The sequence below is a fragment of the Mastomys coucha genome, unplaced genomic scaffold, assembly GCF_008632895.1.
Source record: "Mastomys coucha isolate ucsf_1 unplaced genomic scaffold, UCSF_Mcou_1 pScaffold17, whole genome shotgun sequence".
In the NCBI taxonomy this organism is placed as follows: Eukaryota; Metazoa; Chordata; class Mammalia; order Rodentia; family Muridae; genus Mastomys; species Mastomys coucha.
In genome coordinates, this window is record NW_022196899.1 from 38,600,341 (window position 1) to 38,617,759 (window position 17,419).

General features: G+C 34.0%; 1 protein-coding gene across 3 annotated transcripts in view; it reads left to right on the forward strand.

Annotated features, from left to right (window-relative positions):
* Positions 1-17,419, forward strand: part of Pcdh10 (protocadherin 10) — a 56,634-nt gene that overhangs the window by 4,324 nt on the left and 34,891 nt on the right. For 2 of the 3 annotated variants that reach the window (XM_031376715.1, XM_031376717.1), the window contains exons 2-4: positions 800-858; positions 1,372-1,478; positions 9,627-9,932. In XM_031376715.1, coding sequence (XP_031232575.1) covers positions 800-858; positions 1,372-1,478; positions 9,627-9,932 — 472 coding nt within the window. Of the gene's footprint in view, positions 1-799; positions 859-1,371; positions 1,479-9,626; positions 9,933-16,759; positions 17,184-17,419 lie in introns of those variants that run through there. The other variant, XM_031376716.1, reaches the window with a different exon arrangement.

The following is a 17,419-nucleotide window of genomic DNA, read 5'->3' on the forward strand; positions in this document are numbered from 1 at the left end:
TTGCCTATTATTGGCTTCTTCATCAAAAAAATTTGGCTTGTCAATTCCAATTTTTTTTTTAAATGCAGAGACATAGTGGCAAAGTTGGAGGATGGAGAGTGGGGAGAGTCATATAAAGCAAAGTTTGGACTGGGAAGGTGTGTGGGCCTTGGGGAGCCTGCAGAGGGCCTCTGGAGGGTAGGTGGGTCAGGGTTATGACAGTCTCTCTGGCATTTCTTTATTTTGAGTTTCAGATATAACTCATTGACTTTCACGAATATTTGTATAGCTCACTTGTATCCTACGTATCTTTGGAAAATAAAAAACAAAATAATTTGAGAAAATATCCAAACTTTTTCTTATTGAGCGTGCTGTTTTTCTTGTGTCCATCCGTATCCACTTAAACACTCTGTAGACTATTGAAAGACAAGATGCAGACTACAATTAGGGTAATTTTATGGTAGACACAACAGTTTATTAAGTCTAGGTATAAGGGTTTTGTTTGTTTGTTTGTTTTGGGTTTGTTTTTTTTTTTTTTTTTTTTTTTTTTTTGCATTCTCCTTTTAAATAAGACACATTTACTATGGGCCAGCAAGTCTGTTTAAAAAAAAAATTACACCTGAATGAAATGTTTCTATACATTTCTCCTGTTCCTAGCCAGAAATCACCAGGCTGTAGTCTTATGGAAACCTTAAAATTCCTTAAAATATACACAATATATACATGTGCTTAAATCTAATATAGTTTTTACTCTCAGAATCAGGATGGTCATTGCTCTCTCTGAATTTTAGTGCTCTTTACTTATTTATTTTTTTCCTAGAATAAACACCAGCGAGCAGAGCTCAGCTATCTAGTTGACAGACCTCGCCGAGTTAACAGGTATGACTATTTTCAATCCTTAGTTTTGTGTGTGAAGAGTTTCCTACCTTGTATAAGGAGGAAGTAGGTGTGTGTTATTTCATATGAAAAGACACAATGTATAAAGCATTTCAAACCGAGGCAGGGCATAACTACTGTATATAATTTATTTACCTCTGTACAGTTGGCTATATAATATGTTTTCATTTATTTAAAAATTATAAAATACCTTTCCAGATTTCATGACTTAAACACACACATGTTCATATATATATTATTTTAAAAAGACATAGACATGTACCTAGCTCCCGTCATAGAATAATGTCCAAACTTAACATGTTTTATGTTGAAATGACTGTGAAGTCTCCCTTTTTAGGGAGTTATATTTAAGAGGTAAAAATGAGCTTCATGTGGAAATTCCAAGAGTCTGCAGCACACATCAGTGACCATGTGGTGGCAGAAGAATATTTTCTGTGTTTGTTCACTTTTTTTTTTGTTTGTTTAATTCTAACATTCTCCTTTTTATGTTTCTAGTTCTGCATTCCAGGAAGCTGATATAGTAAGCTCTAAGGACAGTGGTCATGGGGACAGTGAACAGGGAGACAGTGATCATGACGTCACCAACCGTGGCCAGTCAGCTGGTAAGTGTGATCGCAGGGCAATCTAAGTAACCATTGTATAGCTGTTTATTTAAATACATCTCCAATGAATGATGAGTTAGGTGATGGTCTGTCTTCTATTGGTCACTGTATGCTCCAAAGAAGGTTGTAAAACTTGTTATATCTTTTTGGAGTATTGAGGTTAGGAATTAGTTGACCAGTGCCCCATGACTAGGCCCTAAAATCTAAACTACATGCATTCCAGAGAAATGTATTTTGCATATAACGTATCACTTGAGAAGGGGCTGCTGTTAAAAGTCAAAAATGGGTTGAAAGTCTAGTTTACAGTCCGGTTGTCTCTGGGCTTCAGAACATTAGTAATAGACATTTGATAATTAGTATTGTCAAAGCATCTTTGATCTCCTCCTATTTTGACAAGAATCAAAATCGAACTCAAGCATTTGTCTGTGTGGGTTAACTAGTGGTCAAAGGTGGCAGTTGTAATACAATGTATCTTTTATATTACATTTTACTTCAAATTTTAAATATGATACTAAAAGAACCCATAAGAAATAAACTATGAAGGTGAAGTAAAATTGTTTGCTTTTTTTACTACTTCCATTTTGATTTCATCCATGAAAGATGTTTGCTGATTTTTTTTTCTTCCTAATTCTGCGTTTAAGCCTATGAAATTCTTGAAACATCTGAAAGTGTCCATCACTGGGTTACCTCTGGTAACAATTATTTCTCTTGAGACTTGACCTTGATTAATTGCATAAAGTGATGCATAAAGTTTTAATTTTCAAGGTACTATTAGTCCTAGAGAGTATTCATTCCTTAACACACTTCTTAGCCCTGGGAATGGTGCTGAGGCACTGTGTCAAAGGGCGGTGCACACCCTGTAGGGCCTGGCAGCAGTAGTGGCTACAGGCCTCTCAGTTGGCTAATGTGTGATCTATCTGTGGCTGCTTAGTCTTGGGAAACCCAGGCAGGAGGAAAGGGAAAAAAAGGCTGCTCAAGGGTCTCTTTATATTGCTGCGAGTCATTAATATGCAGACCTAATGAGACTTGAGAACTGCCAAGAATCCCCGGAGGTCCCTGCCCCTTGCGGGCCTTCACGCTAAGTGAACAGAGCATCTATTTAGTGTCTGGGATCCTGACAACAAACCAGATCTTGCCAGCAGTTTATATGTGAGTACAAAGTCCCTTTCATGTTTGCCCTATATGTGGTATATGATTTATTGTTATCATTTAAAAACTGTACATTTAGAACTATTTGGTTTCTATTTTCCACAAGTTTCTAATTTAACCCCAGCCTCTTACAACAAAAGGTTTGGCATAAGAAAACTGCTACATGTTTCTTTGCATATATTTTATTTCTTTCCCACCCACTTCCTTTTGTGGTTTTCTTTCTTCTTCTTTAAGTAGCACCCCAGTCCCAGTGAGCATTTTAGTTAGCCTAGTCACTTAGAAATACAAAATGAGCCTAATAATCTATGCAAAGGAAAAGGAATGAATAAAAGTTCCCAAGAAAGGCTAGATTTGTTACACAGACATTCCTGGTAGCCTGTCTTCATGAGAGCTATTTTATTTCACAGCACAGTGTTGCTATTTTGTTAATGATTCTTTCAAAGAATTTGGGATTTAGAGATTTTTAAGAACCATTGAAATGCTAAAATGTGTTCTTCAACACGTTTTGAATAGGCAAGGCAGTGTTTAGCTTTCATCATCTAAGCGCTGAACTTTTTGCCCCCATATCTAAGTTGTTAAATGTGTAAAAGTGATATAGAATTACCACTCCATTTACGTAGCTCAATGGTAACAGGGTAGACACAATGAACTGGGCACAATAATTGCTGTTTTTCAGTTGTAAAAAAGCACTTACAGTGAGAAGTAATTGCACCTTTGTGTAGAATTGATCAGTTGTAATATGCTTAATTTTATAGTAAGAAGTATTCTGTCTTTTGAAAGTAAAAATCTGAATGCATGAAATTAACATGTCCTTTACTAAGTGATGTTTGGCAACCCATATTAATGTTTTGTACTATAACCCTCGCAGTGAGTAGAAGGACTATTTCAGAAGTCAAGATTGTTTAAAAAAATGTGATTTATTTCTTTGTAAAGACAACTTACGGTGATCTTCCAAATTTGCAAAATTAGCTAGTTAAACAAATCTCACTATGTATGCTAGGTGAAAATGTAAAATGAATGGAGTGATAGTGGAAAGATTAAAGATTCTGAATTCTCCCCTGAGCTTGTGTCTCTTCCCAGTGCACAATGAGGCCTACTGTTTCACCTGTTCGATTTGTCTAACTTTTTTTTTTTTTTTACTTCTTCAATTTTTTTCTGTGCTAACCTTACCTTATACTTACTTATCTGCCTATGAAATCTATCCTTCCCTAAACTGTTTCCATTTTTTTTGTCCTTTATTGTTCATCTTCTTGTTCTTCTGCCATCTAAGCCTGCAGCAGTCCCAAACCTACACAGAAAGGCTGCTGACAGGAGGCAGCTGCAGAGAGTCACATGAGCTTTCTCAGTTGGCCACTGCACCTGGCTCCATGCACAAACTTATTGGGCTTGACCACCGCTCTGTGGCACTTAGCTTTCTATAGCCTTGTCAAGGTGCTTTCCGTTTTTTTCAGTGCACTATTGATGTATCGGTTAAATATGGCAGAGGTCCAGGAAGATGTGGTGAAGGCCTGCAAAAGCCATCACCAGAGGGAAAACTGATTAACCACAGCTAAGGGGCTAAAAAGTAGATTTTAAAAACATTTCCAAGCTTCTTTAGTAAGTCAGTATATTAAAGCATTTAATTATCCATCTTAGAATAAGGATATAACATCTTTGTTATATGATTTTAAACATTTTTAATATCATTGAGGTATATTTACATAAATCTATTTTGTTGTAAGAGACTGCTCTTCATTAAATGTCTATGCTTTGAAAATACTATAATTTATACATTTTATTTTCATGCCTATCTCTTTCAAAAGATATGCTAAAAGGAGAATTCTAGGTAATTTAGTCACTTTTACCAACTAAAAATTGCCAGCTTTGTCTTACATGTTTTTTGTTAAAAAATTAAGATGTTTATTCACCATGCATGGCAAACTATTGAATATAAATTTAAAAATAAAATAACTAAAATGATCAGTATTTTAAAGATAATAGGTAAAGTATATCAAGGGTTATGTTAAGCCACTGGAAGAAAACAACATCTGCCAGAGAATTCTTAATTTTCATGAACTTATACATAAAGGGAATTCACTCCAGTTGTTTCCAAAATTTTGTTCAAGTTTCTGATGAATCTATGAGATATATTCTGATAACGTGAGGAGGCTTAAAATTGGAAAATATATAGAAGTCAATATACTGAAAGAAAGTGGACAAATCTGTAGGCATTTTGAATGATAAGATGAAATAGAATTTTGATGTTCATTTTTTTATTTACTAATGTTAGTTATAATGATAAATATCTGGCCCTGGAATGTTCTTGTAACTATAGTTAATATCTATGAAATCCTTTAAGATACTTAGAAAGATGGGAAAGTTTGTTTTCTTTAAACTTGTTTTGTCACACATACTGTAGATTTGATTAGAAAGAATATCATTTTGAAAGGAGAACATATTAAATACACTTCTAATTTTCTTAAGCATAGCAGCTCTCAGCAGGACCATCTACTGCTACTGAGTAAATCATAAATATGTGCATTTTAAAATTTATCTGAGTCCATCTTTTTAAAATATGCAGTCCCTCATATCAGCTGTCATTGAAAAATAGCTTATTCCTGAGGACTGGAAAAAAATGATTGGAAATAATGATTGCAAGTAAAACTACATATTTTAAGACATTTAGTGTTTGTCCTCAATAGTATTTGAATACTCAATGATAAACAAATACTAAGTAGTATTTTAAGGATTTGTCCTGTGCTTTTCAAGTCTATACACAAAAAACAGGTTTATTTGTAAATGCATTACATAGAGAAAATAGGAAGTTAAAACTTACTAAATTTTGTACCTTCAATCTGAGGCAGGAGAACTAGTGAGAACAATGTCGATGCTTCTGGTTTACTTCACAGGTACTGGAGATGGCTCTCTGTGATAAGGTCATGTTTTCAAAAAAATAAAAATAAAAAGTTAAATGCACTTCTATGTATTTGGTAATTAAAGTTGCAGGGTCAATGTGACTAATGATAAATGATAAGAGAATGTTGTTAGTCATCTAACAGCTCCCCTGTGTGAGGACCCTTAATGGGATACATTTATTTCATTCTCAAGCTATTTATCTAACTGACAAATGAACAAGTCCATTCTCTATTAATTTCTCTGTTGCTTATTTGAAGTTTATTGATTATTATGTGGTTTTCATTTTCATTTCTGTATCTGATTTTTTTCCTCATGAGAAATAGATCCACTCATTTTACTGATAAACCTGGTGAAGTACTCAGGCCCTATATTTGCGAGACCTCACTTCCATTCCAGTTATGTATAAGGATACATAATATTGCCAACACACCCCATACTATCAGTTCATACATTTATTTAAAACATTGCATAACAATTTTCTCTCTTATTGAGTGAAAACTCTTTCAGTGTTCCTTAATTTTTGTCAATAACATGCAGTGTGTACTTTTTATACATTCTCAATTCATACAAACTTTTATATGTTCTGAGAATATTTTAACCAACCTATTGTAATTAGCAGATATAGAATAAAATCACCTATTTGCAAGATAAAAACATGTAAAATTCAATATACAATTATATATAAAAGTAATTTCTACCAAATATCTCTGGTATCATTGAGAAATATTACTGACATTAGTTTATTACTAAGATGACAATAATCTGAATTACAATGAATACTTGAACATGAATACATAAAAAAATAATGAATGATAAAAGAACATTGTTACTCATCTAACAGCTTCCCCATGTGAAGACCCTTAATGGGATACATTTACTTCATTCTCAAACTATTTATCTAAATGACAAATGAAAAAGTCTATTTTCATGTATTTGGATGTATTTACCTATTTAAAATGATATACACCGGTTATATGCAGAAAATATTATTAATTGGAAAATATTGCATTAGTGCCTATCTTTCTGTGATCTAATCTAACAATTTTAAATTAACTTTTTGAACTTGAACATCTATCAATTATTCAATTTATTTATTTAAACCTTAATTTTCTCTTATATGTTACAACTGATCACAGTTTCCACCCTCTCCATTTCTCCTACATGCCATCTCCCTTCTCCACTCCTCTACTTCCCTTTTAAAAGAAAGGAGAAGAAGACGACCTTCCAGGAATATCCACCCAACATGGCCTAACAAGATATGATCCAACTGAGCCCAAAGCCTCATATTAAGGATGAATGAGGCAACCCAATTAGGCGGAAAAGATTCCCAAGTATAGGCAAGAGAGTCAGAGGTACCCCAACTCACATTGTCAGGGGTCCCATAAGAATACCAGCTCAACTACGTTAGCATATTTGCAGAGGACCTATATAGGGTCAGACACATATAGGGTTTGTGAGCCTCAGTCTCTGAAAGCCCCTAGGACCCACACCTAGTTGATTCTGTGCACCATGCACAGGAGGGATCCAATTTAGTTTTAAAATAATTATACATAATTATTTCTCTCTTAGATGTGACTTTTGTGATGTGAAAGAGCCTTCTTTTTCCCACCACTATATCAAATATATGAAATTGAAGCCATGTTCCTGGGATGCTGCTTGTATACTATGTGAACATGTAACATGAATGTTCTTTTTTCCCTTTAACATGCATATCTCCTTGCAGAAGTAGGATGTGTGTAGAGTGTAGTAAACCATCTCCTGGATTTTCATTGTGTTCCAAGTCAGACTTTTGTAATCTCAGTTTCAGCATTTAAACTCCTCAAGAGATTACCCACCAGGAGTTCATTTTTAGGCTTGTGAATGACGAGCATTAATAGGATGCTAAAATCAAAGGTGGACTTAGCGTAACATGTAGATTTGGATAAAATGAAAAGTAATTATTTAGTGAGATTAATAGATGGTAAATAACTTAGTGTTCTTTCCTCAAACATAATTTTATAGTTAATGGCCTTTAAGTCTAAAATAATTGTATAAATTATACAAGGTTCATTATTTTAAAATATTTATTATCTTACCTAAACATTTTCAAGTACACTTGCATGTAAATGAATGTGTAACATAGTACTTCAGTTGAAACACTAAAACTTACTTTGAGAGCTCAAAGAATTCGAGACTTGTGAAATTAAGAGTAAAAGGTACTCATTAAGTAAATATTCTATGTTAATTTTTAAAATCCCAGTGTTTCATGCATTTCAAAGATTTTATGATATAAATTAATCATGCTTTAGTTATTTGAAATTAATCAAAATTATACTTGCCAGATATCTCTGGGAAAATGGCCTTGCAGCTAAATCCCATGAACTGAGTTTCATCCTTACTAATTACATCATGAAAGGAGAGAAACCATCTATACAAGTAATCCTCTGACCCAAATTTGGCACTTATGGACTCACACAAACATCCCCCACCAACCCACACACATAAGAAAAATGTATATAATTTTAAAACACTAGAAAATTTTATCAATATTTAAAGCATTCAGTAAATGCACTAGTATGCTTAGAAGAGTATTGTAATGATCCTTTTGTTTAAGTTTTTTTTTTTGTGTCATGCTATATATCAGATGTGTATCAGGCGGAAGTGGACTCAGTATTTGGGTAACTAAGACAAAACAATTAAGAGCTTCAAGCCATCCTAGACTACTTAGCACGTCAGCCTGGGTTATAGGGCAAATCCCTGACTCAGTGATCAGAACAATTGGACAAAATGGGATTAGATACTATTCCACAGCTCTCAAAACTTTTTGGACTAGTGAGATAACTGAGTCAGGCAAGTGCTTGACTTTGAAGCCTGAGGATTAGAGTTTAAGTTCCCCAGTGCATACAGCTGGCCATGGATTTGCTGGCATGCACTTTCAATCCCAGAGCTGGAAAGGTGGAGACAGGCAGAACCCTAGAGGTTACTCCCAGACAGCAGAGCTTACTCGGCAAGGTCTAGGTCAGTGACAGACTCTGCCTAACCTTCCCTATCCCCCCACAAAACCCTCAAAACCCCAATCAAAACACAGTGGATGCCAATCGATCTGCATACATATTCACATCTGGACACACACACACACACACACACACACACACACACACAAACACACACCACAGTTCTTGTATGTGATTCAAGAACTAGACTTCCTTGGTCATAATCAAGTAAAATTTAACAGTCTTCTCAATCTAATGTGGATCTAATGTGGGTGGCAAAATTTTTGGTAACATTTTCAATCTTGCTACATCAGTTAACTTAGTGTCGACTAGGACAACTATTTATGTACAGAGGAGCACTAAGGAATATGTCAATAAGTATTTGTAGCCAATTCCCACTGCATTTGGTTACCTTGGTTACACTAATTATAGTCATTTGTTTGGGGGTTGTGCAAGGTGATAAATAATAAGCACTTTGTAGGCATATGGATTGCCAGCATTCCAGTGGCAAATACCTTTAGGAACCCATTTTTCAGGAAACCAAGAACCATACTTTCCCTACTCATAGAATGTTCAAAATTCTTGTCATTGGTTGTTTGTCAGTTTGGGCTGTTGAAGTTCACCTCCCATTTGAAATCCAAAGTCTGTAATCTACTAACTATCGCCAGTGCTTGGCATATCTTCTCTGTGATTATGGGAGCAATAGCTGACATACTGTTAAGGAACTGTAAATTAAGATGCCTTGGTAGCTGGGCTCTCTACAATATCAGAGCCACAGAAGATTTTTCAAATATTCTTTTATGTTGACAGGTAGCACTTTTTTTTTTTTTAACCCTGCCAGTATTCTGATTTGAGAAACTCCCTGAGACTTCTTTGCCACAGAGTCTCATCTTTTACATTTGGAGATCCTGTTTTGTTTTTGTTTGTTTGTTTGATCCTGTTTTAAAACATAGGGGGAATATTATTAAGAATTTTTGGTTTCAATCAAGAGAAAGCAAACATATTTGGTCAAACGTCTTCATCTATCACTACTACATGATCTGACTTTTCCCTGACCGTCAGCTGGCCATGTTGATCCAGCTGGAGTTCCTTGTCTTTTCCCTTTTCCTTTCTACGATTTTTCTTCTTTCAGGTATGGATCTCTTCTCCAACTGCACCGAGGAATGTAAAGCGCTGGGCCACTCTGACCGATGCTGGATGCCTTCTTTTGTCCCTTCGGATGGACGCCAGGCTGCAGATTACCGCAGCAACCTGCATGTCCCCGGCATGGACTCTGTTCCAGACACCGAAGTCTTTGAACCTCCGGAAGTCCAACCTGGGGCAGAGCGTTCCTTCTCCACTTTCGGCAAAGAGAAGGCCCTGCATGGCACCCTGGAGAGGAAGGAGCTGGACGGATTGCTGTCTAATACACGAGCGCCTTACAAACCACCATATTTGAGTAAGTATCACACAGAAGCCTACATCAAAGTATTTCCTCTTAAGAAGTAAAGTTCTACATTCTTATTTCTGAAAACAGTTTGAGTAATTAAGAAAATTTGATTAAAATTATTTTGAAGTTTATGCAGTATTCTAGGATGGAAAACTGAACAGTTAGCAGGAAGATGGGCTGGGATATTAGGGCTCTATTAATAAAAACACATGCTTGGCTTTATACAGAAAATACTTTCAGATGTTCTTTAGCTAGAGTGTGACAGCCTTGCTCACTTGATTTCTGTGGATGGCTAACCCGTGTCTTGAGTTTATCAGTGGAGTCCTTTTGGGAATTCAAGGGATTGTGGAGATCAAGCTGAGGGATTTGTGCATGCCAGGCAAGCGCTGTGCTTCTGAGTTATGTCTCCTGACTTAGGCTCATGTTTCCTAATGATATTGGCTAGTATCATCAACTAATCGCGATTTTATCCTACTATGTTAAACACTTTAGGCCAAGTTTAGAAAGTAGTATAGACTTCATGTTGAGTTTTCACTACAGATATTAGTGGTTTGCTGGTAAGGACTCATGTCCATAATCAGAGTTAGAGGCACTGTGTGGCAGAGGCAGTGATGATCTTGTAGCACTGAGACTACAAACAATATTAGTTCAATATTGAAACCGTATTTTCTAGGTAGATTATCACATACAGTAATTATGACCAGTAAAAATACTTGGAGGTTGTAAGATAGGTTTCCTTCAAGCATCTTGGTAATAAAATTATCCCATTTAATATCTGCTCCATGACATCATTTCCTTTTATGTAATGGATGAATACTATTTATAATTCAATCTTGGTTAAGCCATGCAAGAAATAATTAATAGATGTAAAACTCATGTTAACTCAAATCAAAATCTGCCTGGTCTTGAAAAATCATTTTTTTTTCATCTTCTAGTATCAAGAAAAATGTTCATTGCAACATAAGCTAGAAACAATGGAATGAGAAATATTGGAGATGTATCATTTCTATTGGTTGTGGTAAAACAGGAAGGATTAAAAACTTGAAAAGAAAAACCCTAAAACTAAACACACACACACACACACACACACACACACACACACACACACACACACACTTAACCCTTAAGACTATGTAATGCAAAACTACATAATAAATACATGAGGCCATGGCTTTTCATATCAGGTGATAAGAACAGACTGGGCTTTCATCAGATTCACAGATTCGCAAAAACCACACAGTAAATCCATAAGGCCATGGCTTCTCATATCAGACAATAAGAGCTGTACTAGGGCTCTTATCAGATTCATAGTGATGACAGTAGTGCATATTCTGTGTTTTACAAAAGATTGTGTTAGGATTCTCGACTTACATCGGAACACCACTGACTCCTTGGGAATTCCTACTTTAGCATTTCAGAGCCTGTTAATTATGCCTTTCGTGAATCGCTGATATTTGAATAGCCTTCATTTTATTTATACTATACAAAGCATAAATTATTGAGAATCTAAGATCCAAATTTAAACATTCACACATTCTAATTTATTCAAAGTGAGCAAAAATCAAAGTTTATAAAGGAGGACTGTAGATTTGAAACTTTATTTGCTCTTAAAAATAAAATGTTACTAAAACAATAGGAACATTCCCTCATTGTTTTGAGAAAATCTAAGAATATGTATTATAGAAAACCTTTATTAACAATTTCAGTAGGGAAAAAAATGAAAGGATATATGATTCTAAGGAATCAAGGTTTATACTTTTAAATATGGGGTAATATTTTCTCTAAGGACATTTTGTCAGGTAAATACATTCCACTGATAACAGAAAAGCAAATTCTCTTTTATAATAATAAAGAGTACAATACTGAAAAATTACACTTATATATAAAACTGTCACATGTACGAAAGTATTAATGGACTAGTTTTTATTTTTAATAATGACCATGGTAATCATACTTATTCATAAACAACAATACTGTTCTGATTTTAGTGTAATTTTTTTCTATTTCATAAGAATCTATTATTCTTATTTAGATGCCTGAATTCAGGAACCATTGATTTTAATGCTATGTGTGTTAACATAATCAAATAAGAAATCTATTACTGTATCAGATAAATTTAGATTTGTTGGCATATTGTTTGAATATGTCTATTAGTTCAAATTAGCCTCTAAACATGGTCAATATTTTTCACTATCCATTTTAACCCATTGATACTGTTTAGTTTGAAATATGGCCCAAGTAGAGAATAAACACAGAGAAGCTAATTGTATTTACAATATACTTAATTCACCCTAGAATTTGTCTAAATTTCTTCTTTAAAAATTAATGATATTTAGAGATTTATGACATGTTAGACTCAGACAATTATCATTACATTTACATCTTGATCCTAACTTAATAGACTAGTCAATGTTATTGTTAGTTGAATAGTAAGTGCTTTACACTCAAGCTGTTCCTGACCATCCCCTGTCATATGGTGAGATGATTTAACACTGTGTCATTTATCATCAGCAATGGAAATATTCTCATCTTCTAAATTAAAAACCCCATCCCTCATATGATTAAAAAAGCTAAAAATCGACACTAATTACTTGCTTTTAATCAAAATGTTAAGATAATTATTGAGGTTGCGGTTTTACTTTTATTAACTATGCATTTAGTTTTATGAGTGTAATGCACATTTGATGTTTAGGGAAGTAGCTATATATTTAGTAATTTTTGAAAGTTTCCAAAAATGTCTAGTGAGTTAATTGCAATTTATATAATAATGATGAGAAAGGGCAAGATGGATAAAGACACAAGTTAGATCCTTGTCTATGCCAGTACTTCTGAGTACTACACATCAGGTGGATTTTAATTTTTAAACTCAATACTAACTTTTGAAGAAAAAAAAGGCGGGACAATGTATGTCTTGCATACATTTGAATTGATTTTCACTTTGAGGTGGGCATCTTAAAAAGTCAAACCTTTTTTTTTTAAAGCATAGAAATATATCCACACATTTCCGCATGATCTGCTCCCTCAAATGAAACTTAGAACAAATGGCCACATCTACCAACACTTCCTTAGTCACAAACACAGCTGCATAATTTATATTTTCCTACTTACATTACATCACTATACATTTAGACCTGTATCAGAGCTATATTGTGGGAAAAGACCTCTTACCCAGATTTTCCTGAACCTTTTCCCTTTTGCTTAGTTTCACTTACATTTCATTAGAGTAATAAAAATTCTAAAGCACAAGTTTAACTTTTAACTAAAATTAATAATTGATTTCACCAATTGAAAAAAAACAATTTAAATAAGAGAAGGCATTCTATGGAGATTAGGCATGACATTGAACTTTTATCATAAGAATTCTGAGGATAGGTTTTTAATTGTAGACATTTTATTTAAAGTAATTCCATCCTTCAAGTGAAACAATGTATTATTTGAAACTATCTGGCTAGTATCAGAAAATGAGAAACAGGAATACATTACCACTGAAAAGACCTAGATGAATGGGTTAAGTTCTTGCTTTGCACAGACTGTCAAAACCCAAATACAATGCAGGCCTGGAAGGAACACTGACAATGGCCAGGCTGAGAAGCCAATGGCTTGGGCTTGCTGACTAGCTCATCTAGGTGAACTGGTAACTGCCAGGTTCAGTGAAAGACCCTATCTCAGAAGAATAAATAAACAATAAAATAAAATAAGGAATAAGTGTAAGAAAAATAAGGTATGCAAGTAACTGAGGAAGACACAATGTTAACGTGCACTGATTTGCATGTGAGCCTACAAATACACTCCACAAGTATGTCCACCTGCATGTACGTGTACACACATGCACACACACACATACATGTACTTAAAAATTAACTTGAGGAATTCAGTTGTTACAATATGTGTTATTTATATAAGTGACAAAATCCTGAATAATTAAAACAATGCTAAGATATATTTGGACCCACTCCTGCATATATTTTAGTGTTACATTTTTCTCTTAAGATTTTGTCAGTGAATCAGTGTGGTACAATTTAGACAAGCAGAAGCAAAGCAGTAATAAATGCTTAAGAGTAAACAAATTTTCCAATGATTTTTTTAAAGATATGTACATTTACATCCTCGTTCCCTCAAGCTTCCTTCCATAAATTGTGATATAGATTTTTGACATGCTCAACATATTGAATGAAGTAATTCAACTTCACTGATGCAATGGTCTTGAAAATGTCTTAAACTCATGGAGCTTCCTAGACTTATTAGTTTAGATTAGTGGTTCTCAACCTTCCTACTGCTGGGACTCTTCCATGTAGTTCCTGTGTTGTAGTGACTCCTGAACATAAAAATGCTTTTGTTGCTACTTTATAACTGTAATTTTATTGTTGCAAATAATAATGTAAATATGTTTTTTTTCTGGTGGTTTTAGATAACCCCTGTGAAAAGGTCCTTTGCCCCAAAGAGGTTTCAACCCACAAGTGGAGAACAATTTGTTTAGAAGGAATGACTTACATAAACTTACTGTAGTCCACCTGGCTTTGACATTAGAAGCATTTAGACTAACCTTTGCACAGCAAAAGATCACCTTTCCTACTCTGATTTTTTTCCACTTATCATCTTGTGAGTTCTTTTATAATTTTGGAGTTCACTTATACTACAACAAGAAGATATCAAAATTTAAGATACTGCATCTAGATTATTGTTGACAGTGTACCTAGATATCTTCTTAGTAAATCCAGTTTTGTTAAAAAAGATCTTTTTGGCATCTTTCTGAGCACTTCAAGCCTAGAGCTGATGGGAAGTGAGGAACATGCTTTGTTTAGTAACATCTTTCCCAATGTCTTTATTATCTCAGTGTGCCTTCTGTGAGTTTTCGTAATTTGCTGAACTCAATAGTGTGTTGAGAGCTTATACAGAATTCAAAATAAAATGACTTTTCTTACTGATACTCATTAGTAGCATATTTATATCCCCCAAATGGTGTTATCTTCAGGAGAGCTCTGTTCCTTTAATGCCATAAGTATAGAAGTACACCCAATGTTAAATCTACACATTAATTATTGTTTTATTAAAGTCCTTAAAAAGACATTTCCATCATGTAGTTACAACCATAATAAAATGAATAAAAGCTTTCCTTTTGTTTCTTTTGCTGCAAAATGCATTTTTATATGTTCTCCTTTTCTCCAAGTTCTCTTACTTATTAGCCAAATATTTCTGAGAGGATTTTTGCTAATCTCTTGCTTTTCTTTCCTCACACCCAGAACCAATTTACTTAAAATTTCAATTTATCCCTTTTTGACAAATCTAAGGTCATCCGCTCACTCTAGTGATGCTATTGTTTTACTGAATTCCTTGACTCAAGGATTATGAAAAAATCTTCTGTAAACAAAGAGCTTACTCATTTTAACAGGAAACAAATTGCAGCACATACTCAGATGCAAATCCTGTCCATCTCTCTCTCTACTGCTAGAATTTGAGGATCACTGAATCCCTGTTATATTCTGCATCTGTGGAAAACATTAATTTATTTCCAGGTTCCTTCATTAATTCACTTAACTGAAGACAGTGGCTGCCTGGAGCTTCCCTGTAACTCTAGGGACATGAAATAACTGGTCTTTACTCTGTTCTTTAGCTCCTTGCTTCTGGTATATCCTAACTAATAGCATTTAAAGTTATGAAAGCTCTCTGAGAGGCAGCTGTGAAGCACAGTGTTTTACTTAATATGCTCACATCCGCCACTGCGGGCAGTGTCTTACTTAGACATCATGCTCTCCAGAGCCAACCTTATGTCTTTGTACATCTTTACATTTGGATGATGTCAAAAATAGTATCTGTCCAAGAATGCTCTTGTCTCTTTGCTAAAGAACTTTTATAGCTACTTTAGTCAATGTACTTGCCTTCTTCATAACTCTGCAATGTTTAAAATGTCATTTAAACATGTCTTTAAATTCAACAAACCTCATTTTGATAATATTATGGTTTACCAAAACCATCAATTTTGAGAGCAAACTTACCTAATCATTATTAAAGATAATTTGTATTTTCCCAACAATTACAAATGTTGCTGAAATTTGCTTCTGTCCCATAATATTTTCCCTGATACAATTATGTTTTGGCATCCACTGTGAAGCAATGATATTATATATTAAACCACTTATGAACTGCAAAGAATTGATACCTCTTAAGAAAGTGACCTTCATATATGTTATTACCATTAATTCACACAGAAATTTGCTTTTATAGCTTAAAATTTTAAATTACTTTAATCCCTTATCTAGATGGTGTATGTAGGGGTTTTAGAGGGCAGTAGAATTTGAACTGATTTTAGATATTGAAATACACCCAATCATGGCATTTAAATTGTAATTTATTTTTCAATGTTTTCAGAGTTTAAATTTCTTTTGATTTGTTCTTATAACACATTACCTCTGGAGGATATGGAAAAGTGATTCATAACTATTAGGATTTTAATTACTCGCATTTCTTTCTTCGTAGGATTTCTCTCAGCATCTTGTTTATGAGTACTTTATATGTTATTCTCAATTGTTCATTTTTTTTCTATGAACTTAATAAGTACACATGTTCTTCTAGATTTAACCATTTCTTTATTTAACTTCCAAATTTTTTGAAGGATATTTATTCAGGCCATTTATAATTATGGTTTTGAGCATATGTACACGGTTAGTTAAACTGTTGTCATTTAAGAATATAAAGAGGAGGGAACAGATAAAGTTAGCTCTTCTTTTACATAATATTTCATTTGCTGTGAGACTTTGTGTAACCAAGGGAAATGTATTTCCTGCACACTTTCACTTTTAGCATATTAACATTTTTGTATAACTCATTTTATATTACAGATCATTTCCACCCTCTTTCTTGTTTTGCACATTGGAAGTAAACTCATTTAAGCATTTGTCTATCTTAAGAGTCTAACAAAAGAAGATTATCAATTAAACCATAAGTATAATTGTTAAATGAAAAGGAACGCCTACATATGGAATTATTTTCCCTGCTGCATCATGCTGAGGATTTCTGAATCAACATATGAATACTTTAAGTTATAAATATCTTGTAGAGAATACTGGAATATGCAAACTGATTTGCCTATAAATATAATTAAACAATATTCAATACTCAGTGTCCTAGACTCTTCTTGGCTGAGTGTGTCTTTCAAACTCCTTTATTTTTTTGTGGAGTTAAACTCATTTAGGTAATGTAGCTTGAAAATCATGTAAGATTGTTACACTGATTGTTTAAGTTTAAATAAACTTATAAAACTGGGCCTGACATGTAATCTACTACTCAATATTCTGAGGCAAGATATGGGCCAACCTGGTCTGTAAAAACTGTTCAGACCCATCCTGGATGAGTTAGAAAGACACTGTCTCAAAACAGAAATTGAAAGAGGTTCAGGCATAGTGTTAGAGTAGTTGTTTAGAGTTTGCAAAACTACGTGACCAGAGCAGTCTCTAGCACAATAAAATTAGTCATATAGATAAATAAGTAGATGTATAAAT